This window comes from Elephantulus edwardii, unplaced genomic scaffold (genome assembly GCF_000299155.1).
Source record: "Elephantulus edwardii isolate Elephantulus edwardi_28Jun2011 unplaced genomic scaffold, EleEdw1.0 scaffold00287, whole genome shotgun sequence".
NCBI lineage: Eukaryota > Metazoa > Chordata > Mammalia > Macroscelidea > Macroscelididae > Elephantulus > Elephantulus edwardii.
Window position 1 is genome coordinate 1,739,980 of NW_006400037.1, and position 14,753 is coordinate 1,754,732.

The window sequence follows — 14,753 nt, forward strand, 5'->3', positions numbered from 1 at the left end:
GGTCCTCAGAGAGGGACATCATGCTTGGGAGGGTGGAGGGAAGGAACAAGAGGGAAAAACCCTCTATGAGGTGGATTGATTCAGTGACTGGGGTAATCGGGATGGGTGTGTCAGAAGCAGTGAGACTGGCACAGGATAGAGCAGGGTTTAGGGCTGTTGTACACAAGGTCACTATGAGTCGCAAGCAACTCGACAGCACATAACAACAACAAGTATACCTGACACCACAGAATCACATTATGGACATCATACATTTAGGCACACTTACCTCTGCTGTCATTCTAGCAAATAAGTCTGGAGGAATGTTTCCACACAGTACATTTTTTCTTAGATTTGGATTCTTTGCATCCTTAAGATTTGATATCCTACTTCGTACTCTATTTTTGTACTTCATGTCTGTATTCCTTATTTCTTGATATATAGGTAGAAGGTGATTGAGGAAAAAATATAGTACATTTGAATAGTAACATTTTTTTTCCTATTCTGTCAAAAGAACTTGATATTTCTAAGCAGTTCGTAAAAATTTATTTCAGTGAAGCCACTATCATTCTTATAACTTCTTAAAAGTATTTCTACTTGTTACTCAAGCTGTAATTAACAACAGTGATATTTTTACACTATCAATGAGTAATGTCTTCTTCCTAATATTTTAACATATGTAAACAATACGTAAATCAGCAGGGCTTCAACAAGATCAGGAACTCAACCAAGTGAGCAAAAGAGCTTAACAGTAACACAAACTTAAACTTGTCCAAACTTGAATTCTATTAAGACACTAAAAGGCTCAATGACTACAGCCTTCTTTAGGAGTCTAAGAACAGACTACTTGTGTAGGCTCTTTTCCTCCCTCAGCTACCAAGAAACCAGTTTAGCAGGTTTGAAATATCTCAACAAAAGAACCTGTCACAGCAGAAGCTGGCCTCTGGAGAGCACCTTCTTAACAAAGTCAGTTCCTCAACTCAGCAGTGTCTATTACTGTTTCTCTTACCACGTAAACATTCCCTGTACCTTACTCTGCCCAGGTCTCTCTCATAGAGTCCTTCTCCTGAATAATGAGCTGAGGAAACTGTGTGTACTCTGCCAAGTTTCCCTCAAAACCTGGGGGGAGGGGAGACTGGGAGTGGGAGAGAGAGTGAGATTAAGTATTTCCATGTCCTTTCATACAAATTTAAGAGTATAAAAATAAGGTAATAAGGTGTTTAAACAAGGGCACTGCTCAGTTTCCCTATCCTGCCAGGCTTAAACTGAGCAGGTTTAGAGGCAGAAAAGAGAACTGCACTACCATCCAGAAAGAAGAATGCAGTAATTATGTCCTTTGGGCCAGAGATTCCACCACGACAGACCATTCCAGTTCCACAACAGCAGTAGCTCAGGTGGTAGAGAACCAGAAACATAGCTTAACTAGAACTGATGCCCTATAGAACCAAAGTATAGTGCTTAATGGTTGTTCTTTTTGCTGTGTGCTGTTGAGTCAAAAACTCAGAGACCTTATGAACAATGGCTGAGCCTTACTCTATCCTGAGTCAATCTGTCTCCAATACTCCTGAACCCACTGCCACCGTCACTGCTGTCAATCCCTCTCATCTAGGGCCAATGGTAGGGGTACATAACTAGGAGAGTCATAACTTCAGAGCCATGAGGCAGGGCTCAGAGCTATGAAGCAGCACACTTAAGAAGTTATCGGGACTAAAGAACTGCATTCTTAGTGTTTCTGACCTGAATTATAATCTGTTACTCCTCTAATAAACTCTCAAATCATAAGTACTGTTTGTTGAGTTCTGACTTGCCAATACAATAAATTAATGAAGTAATGGGAGGAATAGTTTACTGCCAAAATTGACAAAAGTAGGTGTGAGAGCATCTATGAGGTATCTGACCTCACAGGAATCAGTTCTGTCCAGCTGACGTTGTTGATGAGAGTTCTTTTACTTTGTGAAGTAAATGGTGGTCAGACAGAGCCACCTCGATACCTGCCAAGGTGTTTTACACCATCAAAACAAAATAATCAAGGTAGAAATTTGCCAATGAAATTCTGACTTCTACACCAAAAGAACAATTTATATATAGCAAACTACTTAAAACAATTAGATATACAGACAAAGGATATCTTCCTCAATCTGAGATCCTAATTCTTCATCATCAGCTCCAATAGCAATGTAGTCATCTGAAAATAGGAACAAAGAATTGTCAAGAGTAAATTCTTCTCATTTTAGAAGACAATTTCAACAGTGTAAACTAAGTTGCACTCCTAGATCTTTAATCCCATTTGCCTTGTATCAGACTACTTTTAGTTTAGTTTCATTAGAATTTGGTCACTTTACTACCCGCTAGACTTCTCTTCTGGATTCACCTAATATCCACAGTGATCCTGCTCACTGATGACGCCTTATCCCTGAGGAGTGGGAAAGTGATCTAGAAGGGAATTCCTCATTTCACAACTCCATAAAGTCTGGTTGCTCCAGCAGAAAGTAGAGAAAGTTATAGAAAGAACTGTCTTGTCTCCTGTGATTCAGGCTTCAATGTAAACAAATAATTTCATCTGCCAATCACATATATGGACACACTAAGAAGACTTCTATAAATATATTCAAAAGGCTAGAGGGCAATAAAAACAAACTAGAAAGAAAGAAAAAAACATACAAAAAGAGAATAAAGAGAATCAAAATAGAAAGGGCAGAATGGGAAGAAAAACAAGTCAAACTATCTATGGTTCATTATAACAGAAAAAGGATGAATTTGTACAAAATGATAAATATTCCTCATGAAGCCAAAATTTTACATAATAAAACATGCAGATACATGCAAATTAAACCCCCATATAAATCAAGATTTTTTTTCCACTTTAAGAAAAAATGGAATTAAAAACACACAATTTACATACAACATACCATATTAATATTTACCAGAAATGCCAGAATATCCTATCAGTACCTCTCAATACAGACAGAGTAACCAGCTTGTACATTCAATGTAGCAGAAGGAAAAGATAATGTGTTTGTAGAAAAAATGATTAAGGCACTATGAATGAGAGTAAACATTCATGTTTTAGAAGGAATTATTTCTTGGAATTACACAGCATTAAGCAGAAGCCAAAACATTCCCTTTTTCCTACTTCTTCACTGCCCTCTATTACCAATACCCCGGAACCATGGTATATCCCTATCAAGTGGATAAGGCATAGATGGTGCTGGTAGTCAACAAAATGAGGAATAAAACAACATACATTAAACTTACCTCCTGTTCGAAGAGCCGCAGCAAGCATCTCCCTACACTTTAGCCGTACAGAATCTGAAGTACTTGGTGCCCGAGGAAAAGATGAAACATAAGTGTCTCGAGCATTTGTCTCATCCTTTCTGCTGCTCACATTGCCACTGGAACTACTAAAAGATGCATACGTGCAATGCGCAAACACACACACACACACACCAAAAAGAAATCAGAAAAAACTGTTACCAATAATTTCACTACCATTCATTTAAAAAACTATATTCAGCAAACGTCCAATAAAAATGTTCTGCTGTATATAGGACAAATGGCTAGCTACTCTGTGTGTGTATATGGTCTACAGTTCAGCAAAATAAATGGAAAGAACCTTGGTCCTTAGTAAGAGGATGAGCAAAAAGTACGTAAAAGGCTGAGGTCAAAGAATATGACAGTCCTCAACCAAAACCATGAGAGGGAAAAGCATCTGTGAAAATCCCTTTTTCAATGGATTCCAAATACCATCAAGGCCTAAATTTAAAATACCCCTTTCACAATAAAACTTGGTAGGAGTGTGAAAACATAAAAAGATGACTTAATTACCTCTCCAGCAACATAACTCAACCTTGTCATTAAGCCAATGTCATATTTTTCTTTTTGTTAACCTAAGCATTTCATTTGCTTCTGAGGAACTAAAATAGGCTCTTTCCAAAATACTTTTCTGTGACTAGTTTCAATCAACTTTCATCACATTACAGATGTTGGCTATAAACATTTCCAAAGACTAATTTGTTAATTCACTCTACAAATTAAATTTGCTTTACTATCAGAGTGGTTGAGGGAATGGGGGTTCTTGTGTGTCTTCTTGCCTTCTCTCTAAAATACACCTACTGTCAAACTTCACAAACATGTGACCACAGCCAAAACAGTAATTTCACATATTTTCTATGCTTAGTCATCTCATTCTGAAAGCCCTCTGTGCTATATTGCTAATGTTTGTACAAAGATTTGTATTATCATGACTTTTTTCGTAAGTTCTTCTCTGCCAGGCCAGGCTTCTCAAAAGGACAAGGACTTACTACTTTTTATATTTTCAGCACGAAGAAAGTGATTAAACACCCACTAATGATAAAAACTAACAAATTAATGCCAAAAGTCCCACATCTTTAATTATTTACTTTTGCCTCTCTGGTCTGTAGCAAATGACAAATGCAATGAGAAAATCAAACCATTTTAGACTAAGGGAGCCTCTTCCTCACTAGCTTCACTATTACTGTTGTTTTTAAGTGCCACTAAGTAGACAAACATCTACTCAGAAACGAAAGCTAGCTAGCCTACCTTTAAAGCCTGGAACCTCTTTCCTAAGCATTTAACCACTTTCTCTTTGAATTCTTATGCCTGAGATGTTACAAACCCTTCTCAGTTACAAACAACTTAGAACTAACTTCATACCTTCATTTGTTAACAACTCAGACTCCTTTCTCCAATCCTTTACTTCCTTATGTATATGAATGCATGTACAAGCACACAGTAATATGTAATAACTGTTTTTTCTAAGACAGTCTCTAGATCTAAACTTCAAACATATAAAGCTGATAAAAATACGTAGTAAAATCTCTTAAAGCCAGAACTCAACAGAATTGCCTTGTTTTCCTCTTTGTAATCTTTACTGCTCTCTATTGTTCTTATTGTTAGGTGCCACTGGCTTGACTACAACTCATACTGATTTTTATAGAACAGATCTCAACCTTGCCTATCATCCTGCACCATCAAAATCATCTCTGAAATGCTCAAACTCACTGTTACAGTCACTGTGTCAATCCATCTTGTTTGCAATCTTCCACTCTTTCTCTGACTTTTTCCAAGGGCTCTCCCCTCCTGAGAATATGCCTGAAGTTTGAGACAAGTTTCACCATCTAGCCTCTAAGGAGCACTCTGACAGCACTACTTTCCAAGACACCCTGTTCATTCTTTTGGTAGTCCATCAGATATTCAGTACTCTTTTCTAACACCATAATTCATAGGCATTCTTTTTTTTTTTTCATCCTTACTCACGATCCAACTTTTAGATGTACAGAAAGTAACTGAAAAGACCATGGCTTAGATTAGGTTCACCTTAGTCTTTGAAATGTCATCATTGCTCATTAGCACTCTGGAGAAGTTCCTGACAGTAGATTTGCCCAATGTAGTCTATCTTTTGATTTCCCATTATCGTATGTATTGACTGTGGATCCCAGTAAAATGAAACCCATAACAATTTTAACATTTTCTCCATCTATCTCAATGTTGCTATTGGTCTAGTGGTAAGGATTTGTATTTTTGTGATTTTGAGATGTAACCCATATTGAAGGCTGTAGTCTCTGATCTTCTGCAGCAAATATATGAAACGTTTGCATTTTCGGCAAGTAAGGCTGCATCATCTGCATAACGTAGGTTGTTGATCTTCCCCCAATCCTGATACCACCTTCTTCTTCATATAACCTAGCTTCTCAAATGATGTGTTCAGCATATATACTGACTAGGTAAGAAAAAAAGAAACAACTCTGATACATATTTTTCTTGATTTTAACCCATGCATTGTTCCAATTGCTCTGTTCAAACAAGTGTTTTGTTCTAGGTTTAGGCTTTGCATGAGCACAATTAAGTGTTTTTCATTGCTCTCCATCAGTGGGAAATATCTGCATTATCCTTCCCTAACAAGTTTCTATCTTATACAACAAGTCCTAGCTTTTATATGTTTTCTTATGCCAAGAACTCTTCCCTCCAACATCTACTTAAGAAAACTATTTATACTTTCACATTCAAGGCATTAGATCAATGACTTTGAATGTTACATAACTGAACACATAAGCTAAAAAGTGTACTTTACAAACTGTCTTTGTCGTGAAAGATAATGGATTGAAGAATGGTTTTAGATTAAAGAAAATTAAGAGACATGGCAATTATATAGACACGAAAACTACAGAGACAGGACAACCAAGTGATTTTTTATTAGATACTGGAAAATAAGTTTCTCTTTTATAATAATGATTATTATTGGGACAAATGATAAAATATCTACCAATCAGAAAAAACATAAAACTTCTTTATACTGATAGCTGTACTATGATTATATGTAAAATAATGCCCTTTTTCTCAAGAAATGCATAACTTAGAGCTAAAGAAACACATTTACATATCACTTCTTGAGGTTAATCAAAATAGTGCATGTGCATGCAGGCAAATGTAGAAACATAATATTACCATAACTAAGGCAATTGCATAAAGAGCTTATAGAAGTTATTTTATTTCTTGCACATTTTATCTAGAATAACTTTTCAAAAAGTCTGAAATTATTTAAAAAGTTAAATACAACCATCAGTTTTAACATCTGCTCTTCAACTTTACCTGTGGCTTATGGATTTTTAACATCAAGTACATTTAGAATTAATACATAATAGTGAACAGCACTAAAAAATGAGAGGTACAACATTAATTTGGGGAAAATACTGAGGAATAATTAAAAGAAGTAGCCTCAACATTCTAACATGCCTGTTAATGAGTTACACAGTAGGCAAAAGTTGAGAAGTAATTTAGAATGCTTTGCTCTAAAGTACTGTTTCTACAACTTTAAAATACAATATTACAATTACCTAAAGAGGGTATTTTATATTTCAGAATCCCACCCCCAGAGTATTATCCCATATTCTAGGGTGAGCCCTATAAAATTCCATTTCTATGGACTGCAACAACGGGCACAGTGAAGACTGTGAGGATGGTGGAGAATCAGATAAGGTTTTGATGTGTTGTATAACCTATGAGTCAATCTAGTGGCAGCTAGCAACAATAACAATCCATGGAGTTCCTAGATTCCATGCTCTTCAAAGGATCAGACTTTTGAGAACCTTACTACTTGCTATGCATCCGAAAGCTGGACAATGACCAGGGATAATAGAAGAATTGATGCCTCTGAGCTGTGGTGTTGGAGAAGAATATTGAATATACCATGGACTGCTAGGAGAACAAACAGGTTGGAGACCAGGCTGCTCCTTGGAGTCAAGGATTCTGAAGCTTCATATGACATACTATGGACATGGTGCAAACTGGGACCAATTCTTGGAGAGGGATATCTTGCTTGGGAGGTTGGAGGGACAGTTCAAGAGAGGAGGACCTCTGATAAGACGGATTGATTCAGTGACTGGGGTAGTGGGGGTAGGTGTGTCAGAGACAATAAGAATGGCACAGGATAGAGCAGGGTTTTAGGGCTGTCATACACAGGGTTGCTATGAGTCACAGGCGACTAAATGGCACATAACAACAACAATATTCTACACATCAATGTCTACTTCTAAATTATTTATTAGCTTTTAAAGAACAAGGGAACTAAATTTACCATCCATGAAACAAGGTACTGAATACTGCCCAATTCATTAACTCCTAAGCCCATCAGATCTGAGAGCAAATGTGAATCTTTTATTACCAAACTAGATGTGTTAGGTTCTAATGACAAATAGCTACGGTTAGGAGTAGGGAGGAATGTAAAAAAGTGAGTTTGATCCATAGCCAAAATAAATCTTAAGAAATATGGTAAACAGAGGAAGTAGAAAGTTGACATGTGAGTATCTATCTGGTCTTCTATCAGTTCTGTTAATCCCAGAAATGCCTCACAATTAAAATTTCCTGAATACAATGTGACCAACCCGTTCTTATTCATACAGTGTCTTCTACCTCTCATTTATTTATCTAGTAAATATATGAAACTTTAGTATGTTTGGCTATATGAATTCCCTAAATACGTGTGATTAACTGAAAGGGAAGCAAAGTTGTAAGACTTAAAGGACATCTATGACTTTCAACTTAAGTAAATTTCCATCAAGTAAAATACCTTTCTTCTCTTGCTTCAGGGCTATTCTGTGATGTAATCATAGGCTCTTTTTTCTTTTCTTCTGAATCTTTATCAGTGGATGGCCCATCTGAAATTTTATGAAATCTTATGAAATGCTAAATTATTAGGATTTGGGAGGGGAGCAGAAATCAAAACAAAACTGAAATACTGCATTTTATCAAGCTATTCACACACACACACACACACACACACACACGACAAAAATCTTACTTTTGCTATGATAACAACAAAAAAGGCATTTAGGAAAACTACTGTACAGTATTTTTTACAACATATACTAAGTCATCATTCATAAACTCCCTCATTTGATCAGAAATGCAAATTCACATGCCAGTGGAAAAGAGGTTAAGGATAATGTATGGTGGAAATGTCACCGTTATTCTCTTTAAAATGAAAGCAATGAGTATATACAGCAATCCTGTTTTAGTAATTTAATTTTTTATTAATTTAATTAAATTAGTAATTTAATTTTTAGGAACTTAAAAAAAATAAAGAAAGTGACATCCAACCACAAAAACATTTCAAAGATAAGTGGGGGGGGGGGGGGGGGGGGGGGGGAATGGTCTTTTCACAGAACAAATTACAAAGGATCAGTAAAGTCTACCAGAAGTCTCTTCTATCTCAAACTGTAAAGTGATAATACAAAGTACATTAAGCTTTAAGATTAAGCTTTGGGGAGCTTCAGTGGCCTAGGTGGTAAACAGTTGTGCTACTAACCCAAAGGTGAAACCTCTCCAGGAGTCCAAATCCACCAATTAGTCCCAAGGGAAAAAAATGGATACTCTCCTCCTATGTTATTTACAGGCTCAGAAAACTCACTGGTGGGTCCAATATGAGTTTGTTTCTGGAAATGTTTTTTGATACATTTCCACAAAGGAGCCCTGGTGGCACGGTAGGTTAAGTGTTGTGCTGTTACCTGAGAGGTTGGCAGTTCAACCCTACTAGCAGTTTTCACACCTCATGATTTTCTGTCTCTAAAACCCTACAGTGGGCCCTCATGAGTTGGAATTAACAGAATCACAATGGGTTTTGGTACGTATCTTTAGGAACCACCTAAAGAGCTTTTTTTAAAAAAAAAAAGGAAATTTTTTAAATTTTTTATTTTATTATATTTTTTGCGTATGTTCCGTCTAATCAGATCTGACTGGTACAGGAGAAGAATGTCCTTCCTTCTCCAGCAGAGCATCTGGTAAATTTGAACCATGCACCTCTGGGATTGCAGAGGAGCTTCTTGTCACTAGGACACCAGAGCTCCCTCCCTCTAAAGAGCTTTTTAAAATGAAGTTTCTATGTATATTTGATATGGAAACAGTAATTCTCAGTAGCAAGTCAAAGCAGGACAAACATCTGAATTCCCAACTTGATTAGACAATGAGAAATAAAAAATACATATATTTGAACAGCATTTTAGTACTGACAAGAAGTACTAACATTTAAATCAATCAAAACAGTCTTAAAATTAGGTTAGGAGAACAGTTAGGTCTACAGTATACGCTACCTGACTTATTTACCTATTATTCCTTAAGTGATAAATGAGTTCTCATGACTTAGTTCATTAACAGTATAGGCTGTTAATTAGCAGTTTAAATTCACAAGCTACTCCAAGAAGGATGGGTAGTCTCATCCTTTAAAGATTTACAGACAATGGAGGGCTGCTATGATTCAGAACTGACTTAATGGCAGTGGTATAGTAGTATTAATTCATTCTCATCAACCTGAAGTTGGATCCAGCTGATCCTCCAGCAGGTTTTCAGAGGCTGTGAACTATTCAAGAGGAGACTACCCATCTTTCCCTCAAGGAATAGTTGGTAGATTACAACAGTCTGCCTTTCTTTGTGCTGGCAGCACAACTCCTTACCCATTAGGGCATCAGAGCTCATATAATAAGGGATACACAAAAAAATTCTTTCACGTCTTCAAATGCTTCTGTGTACAAAGTAGAACCTGAACATTATATTCAACTATATATGAGGATCAGCCAGTGAACGTTCTGATTAAGCTGAATCTCTAGCATGAGATGCAGGCATCAGTACTGTTAAACAGTCCAAATGTGCTGACTGGGCTTAGAATCAGTGATAGACAATGAATCCAATTACTACTTATCTTGTGAAGTTCAGTTAATTAAAATACAATTCAGTTCCTCTAGGATAAAGCACAGGGAGCTCTGGTGGCCTAGAGATAAGGAACTGTGCTGTCAACCACAGTCATGCAGTTTGAATCTACCAGCTACTCTGTGGGAGAATGAAAGGCATTCAACTCCCAGGCATTTTACTGCCTCTGAAAACCTGCTGGAGGGTCAGCTATGAGTCAATCCTGACTTGATGGCTGGTTGTTATCAGCCCTCCAGTTGCCTGCAACCCATAGCAACTCTATGTACAGCAGCCCTGATTCCTACCCTGTCCTGAGCCAGTCTTACTAATAATACTGAAACACCAACCCCCAGTACCCTAGTCACTATATCAATCTATCTCACCTGGGTTCTTCCTCTCCTGCGCTGTCCCACACAACAACAGTATGATACAGCATAAACATATAACTACCATATGCTTTTATTATCCCATTACTCTAACTAAGGAGAAAGAAAGGTTACTAGTAACATTAAATAATACGGATCAGGAAAAGAAATATTCCAAAAGTAATAGGGTAGAAAGTGATAAGGTGATGTAATGAAATACCATATAATGAGTCAATGTTGCCCTTGACCTGTCATGGAGTCTATCCCAACTCACAGTGACCTTACAGGACAGTGCTAAACTGCTTCACAGAGTTTTTAATAATTAATTCACTGAACTAACTCAAAAAATTCACTGCTATCAGGCAATCCACGGCTGGAACCAACCCACAGCTGATTCACCAGTAGATTCTGAATGCTGTAAATAAGATGGTAGGAGACTATATATTTTTCTTCCTCAGTGTGGCAAATAGAGTTGAACCACCAGAGAAGCGTCATTTTAGGATTTACAGTACAACTCTCTACCATGTAGGCCACAAAAGCTCCCTACCAAAAGGGTCTTGCATCAACAGAGCTCCCAAATGTCTCCAAAAGGTAGGTAAAATTGATTTCACATGCTACTCTGACACAATGAGAATAGGTATGATTATTTTATAAAAGACAGTATTGACATTCTGAAGAATACAAGTACTTGCCCTCTCTTGGTTCATTACTGGGAGTTTTAGGCTGCTTTTTCATGGTAAAACTCATCATCTCTATTTTAAGGCACTTATTTCAGTCAACATTTAGAATCAGAAACAAACAAGAAAAAAAATACAATTGTTTGAATAAAACATAACATATATAAATGTTTAAAGAAGAAAGGCCAATTATACCTAGTAACTTTTTCCAAGATTTGATGAGAGACTTTGCTAAAGATGTAACTTCTTCATCTGTACTCTGCTTTCGGATGGCATTAACTGACATTCCAATTCTTGTGGACTGAAAAACAATTTTTAAAAAAAGTACATTATTTATTAGCAATTTCATTTCAGACAATTCAGTGTCTCACTTCAGACAAGTCTGTGTCTCTCCCATGTTTTCTTCTTTGAGATTCCTGTTTAGAACAAAAAGATTAAAATTTTTTGAAGTATAATGAAAGTGTATTATAGATTTATGATACAAACATCTTCAGATCAAACATTAAGACTCACTGATGGTCTCTGAAGTCGTTCCATAAATAAGAAGTAAGGATAAAATATAGTTTGTGTGTGTGTATATGGGGGGGGTGGGGACAAGAAGAAGGAAAAGCTAATAAATGCACTTGGTAGTTTCTATACATTCTTCTACTTAAAATATACTGTAAAGAACTTGCTGTAGCATTTAACGAGCTACTTGAAAAATACTTTAAAAGGATTGAAAGCATTTCCTCCCTTCTATAATCAGCATATAATGAGATCATTTAAATGGATTTCACAGAATATAGAGAATTTAACATGTAGAAATATGTGCCTGGGTCTATGCTGGGAGCATCACAAACGTTTTATTCTTCCTAATAACTTTTTTTAAAGTTGAAATCATTATCCCTATTTTTAAAGATGATGAAATAGGAAGTACAGATAACCCATCAAGCGTCAATTTTATTAAAACATTTAGAGTGTGAGTGCGTGCACAAGCATGTGTGTATGTTTTGAGTGTCCTGTGTTCTGTATTTCAGAAAGCTGAATAAGGCAGATAAAGTTCAATAGCAAAAAGATTGAGAAATTCCACAAATCAAAAGTTCAAACAAATAGTTTCTAGAAGAAAATTTGTTTTACTTCATGAATGGAAAAAAATAACTTGAGTTATCCTGAAGCTTGAGTCTAACCCAAATTAGAAGAGAAAATGGAGTTTTAGAAGAGTTTGGGGTTGTAACTTTTTTCTTCATGGTCACAGAATGCACTGATCACTAAACATTCAATGGTCTCTACCCATAAGCTAAAAAAGCCCAGAAGGAGAATGTAAAAGCAGTTCCAGCTGTCGCTGCATTGATTCCAAACCTGGCGACGCCATGTAGCCAGAATGTTCTCTACTCCGTAAGGTTTTCAATATCTGATCTGATTGGCAGGTTTTTTAATTAGGAGATATGATATAGTGTTGATTCCAGTCTCAAACTTTTCAAATCAGCAGTCAAGTTGCTAGAGGAGTATTAGTAAATTCAGGGTCATTTAAATATATTTTGTACAGTTGTAAAAAACTTGACATCCTGGGTTTCCTGCCTACAAAACTGGCTGAATCATCTAATTAACAATTGTTTGGTCCTCAGACCCTGTTGTAACTTCTCCACAGTCATGAAGAGTACCTTAAGCTGCATCTTTCATTGAATTAGCTTATGTCTTTCCTTACTCATATTTAAGCTATACCCAACCCAGGTAATATATGTAAAAATCCTACTAACGGAAAATGCATCCTTCCTGAATTACTATTTAACTTTTGAAATGGTATTTTTCTTGTTCTTATGTGCCATCGAGTCGCTTGAGACTCATAGTGACCCTATGTACAACAGCCCTAAACTCTGTTCTGTCCTGTGCCAATCTCACTGTCTCTAAAACACTCATCCCGATTACCCTAGTCACCGAATCAATCCATCTCCTTCAGGCCCTTCCCCTCCTGTGCCTACCCTCTACTCTCCCAAGCATGTGTCCTTCTCCAGGACCAGTCTCTCCTTACAACATGACCAAAGTATGTCAGATGAAGCCTCAGAATCCTTGCCTCCAAAGAACGCCCGGTTTAACCTTTTCCAGGATGAATCTGTTTTCTTAGCTGTCCATGGTACCCTCAATACTCTTCTCCAACACCAAAGCTCAAAGGTATCAATTCTCCTTCTATCCTTCTTAGTCATTGTCCAACTCTCTGATGTATAACAAGTGACTGCAAAAACCATGGCCTGTATCAAATGTACCTTAGTCTCCAGAGAGACATCGTTGCTCTTCAGTACTTTAGAGAGGTGCCTAACAGCCGGCTTTCCCATTGCAATACGTCTTTTAATTTCCTGGCTGCTGGTGCCAAGATTGTGGAGCCAAGCAGACTAAAGCTGTGAACAATCTCAATCTTTTCACCATCCATCCTAATGCTGCCAATTGGTCCAGTGGTGAGAATCTTTGTCTTCTTGACATTGAGCCTCAATCCATATTGAAGGCTGCAGTCCTTGATCCTCTGCAGCAAGTGCTTCAGGTCCTCCTCAGTTTCAGCAAGCAGGGTTGTGTCACCTTAGTCTTATGTAAGCAATACCACAAGTAGTCTGTTTACTAGTAACTATTCTTTTGAATGTAAAAATTCTGTAGTTTTGAACTAACTATAGTAGCATGTTAAGAAGACTAAAAATTACCCCAAGTATAAAACCCAATAATCATCATTAAAATTGGAGATAGTTTTTGAGAAGAGCTGTAATAAAATGCTTTGGATACTGCAATCCATCTGTCTTATTGCCAAGTGACTCTGTAAAGAACCGCTTGCATTCACTAACAAAGTGTTTGCATCACCCAAGGAAGGACTCCACTGAGAAAACAGTCATCTCATCTAACACAGAGCTGTCTAGTCAAGAAATGTTAAGAGAATTCTGGATGTAGATAGAAATGTAATAAAATCATCATTCCAACCTTCCTCAACTAATAACAAGAAATGCAACAAAGCAGTGGTCGTGTTAAGGGACTGAATGGGGAAGCAGAGAAAAGCAGGGAGAAATGCACACCCAAAAAAATCAATGAATCAAAGAGTCCCATATATAATTACATATAAATAACATGTTTAGTGCTTCTGTTCTCCAAGTTTATTGCCTCTATTAATAAAAGCTTGCCAAGTGTTCAAGGCACAACAACTAGTCTCTATTTATTTGTAATAACAGAGGAAAAGAGTAACAGGAAATTGTAGCCAACTGTCTCCCAAAAACAAATGCCTTCTTGCCATCACACCAGAACTGGATGGTGCCTGGCTACCATTACTGAATATTCTGACAGACTCATAGAAAGTATGATCAAAAAAAAGAAAACAGCTTTCTACGAAGATGGCGCCGAAAGCGAAGAAGGAAGCCCCTGCCCCTCCCAAAACTGAAGCCAAAGCAAAGGCATTGAAGGCCAAGAAGGCAGTCCTGAAGGGCGTCCACAGCCAAAAAAAAAAAAAGAATATCCACACGTCACCCACGTTCCAGCGGCCTAAGACGCTGAGACTCCGACAGCAGCCCAAATACCCCCGGAAGAG

General features: G+C 37.1%; 1 protein-coding gene across 1 annotated transcript in view; it reads right to left on the bottom strand.

Annotated features, from left to right (window-relative positions):
- TCEA1 (transcription elongation factor A (SII), 1) overlaps positions 1-14,753 on the bottom strand; it is a 76,176-nt gene that overhangs the window by 35,253 nt on the left and 26,170 nt on the right. Inside the window, exons 3-7 of the mRNA XM_006900527.1 lie at positions 11,414-11,519; positions 8,066-8,153; positions 3,235-3,380; positions 2,108-2,164; positions 269-423 (exon numbers count right to left, since the gene is read on the bottom strand). Of these exons, the coding sequence (XP_006900589.1) occupies positions 269-423; positions 2,108-2,164; positions 3,235-3,380; positions 8,066-8,153; positions 11,414-11,519 (552 nt within the window). The remainder of the gene's footprint in view (positions 1-268; positions 424-2,107; positions 2,165-3,234; positions 3,381-8,065; positions 8,154-11,413; positions 11,520-14,753) is intronic.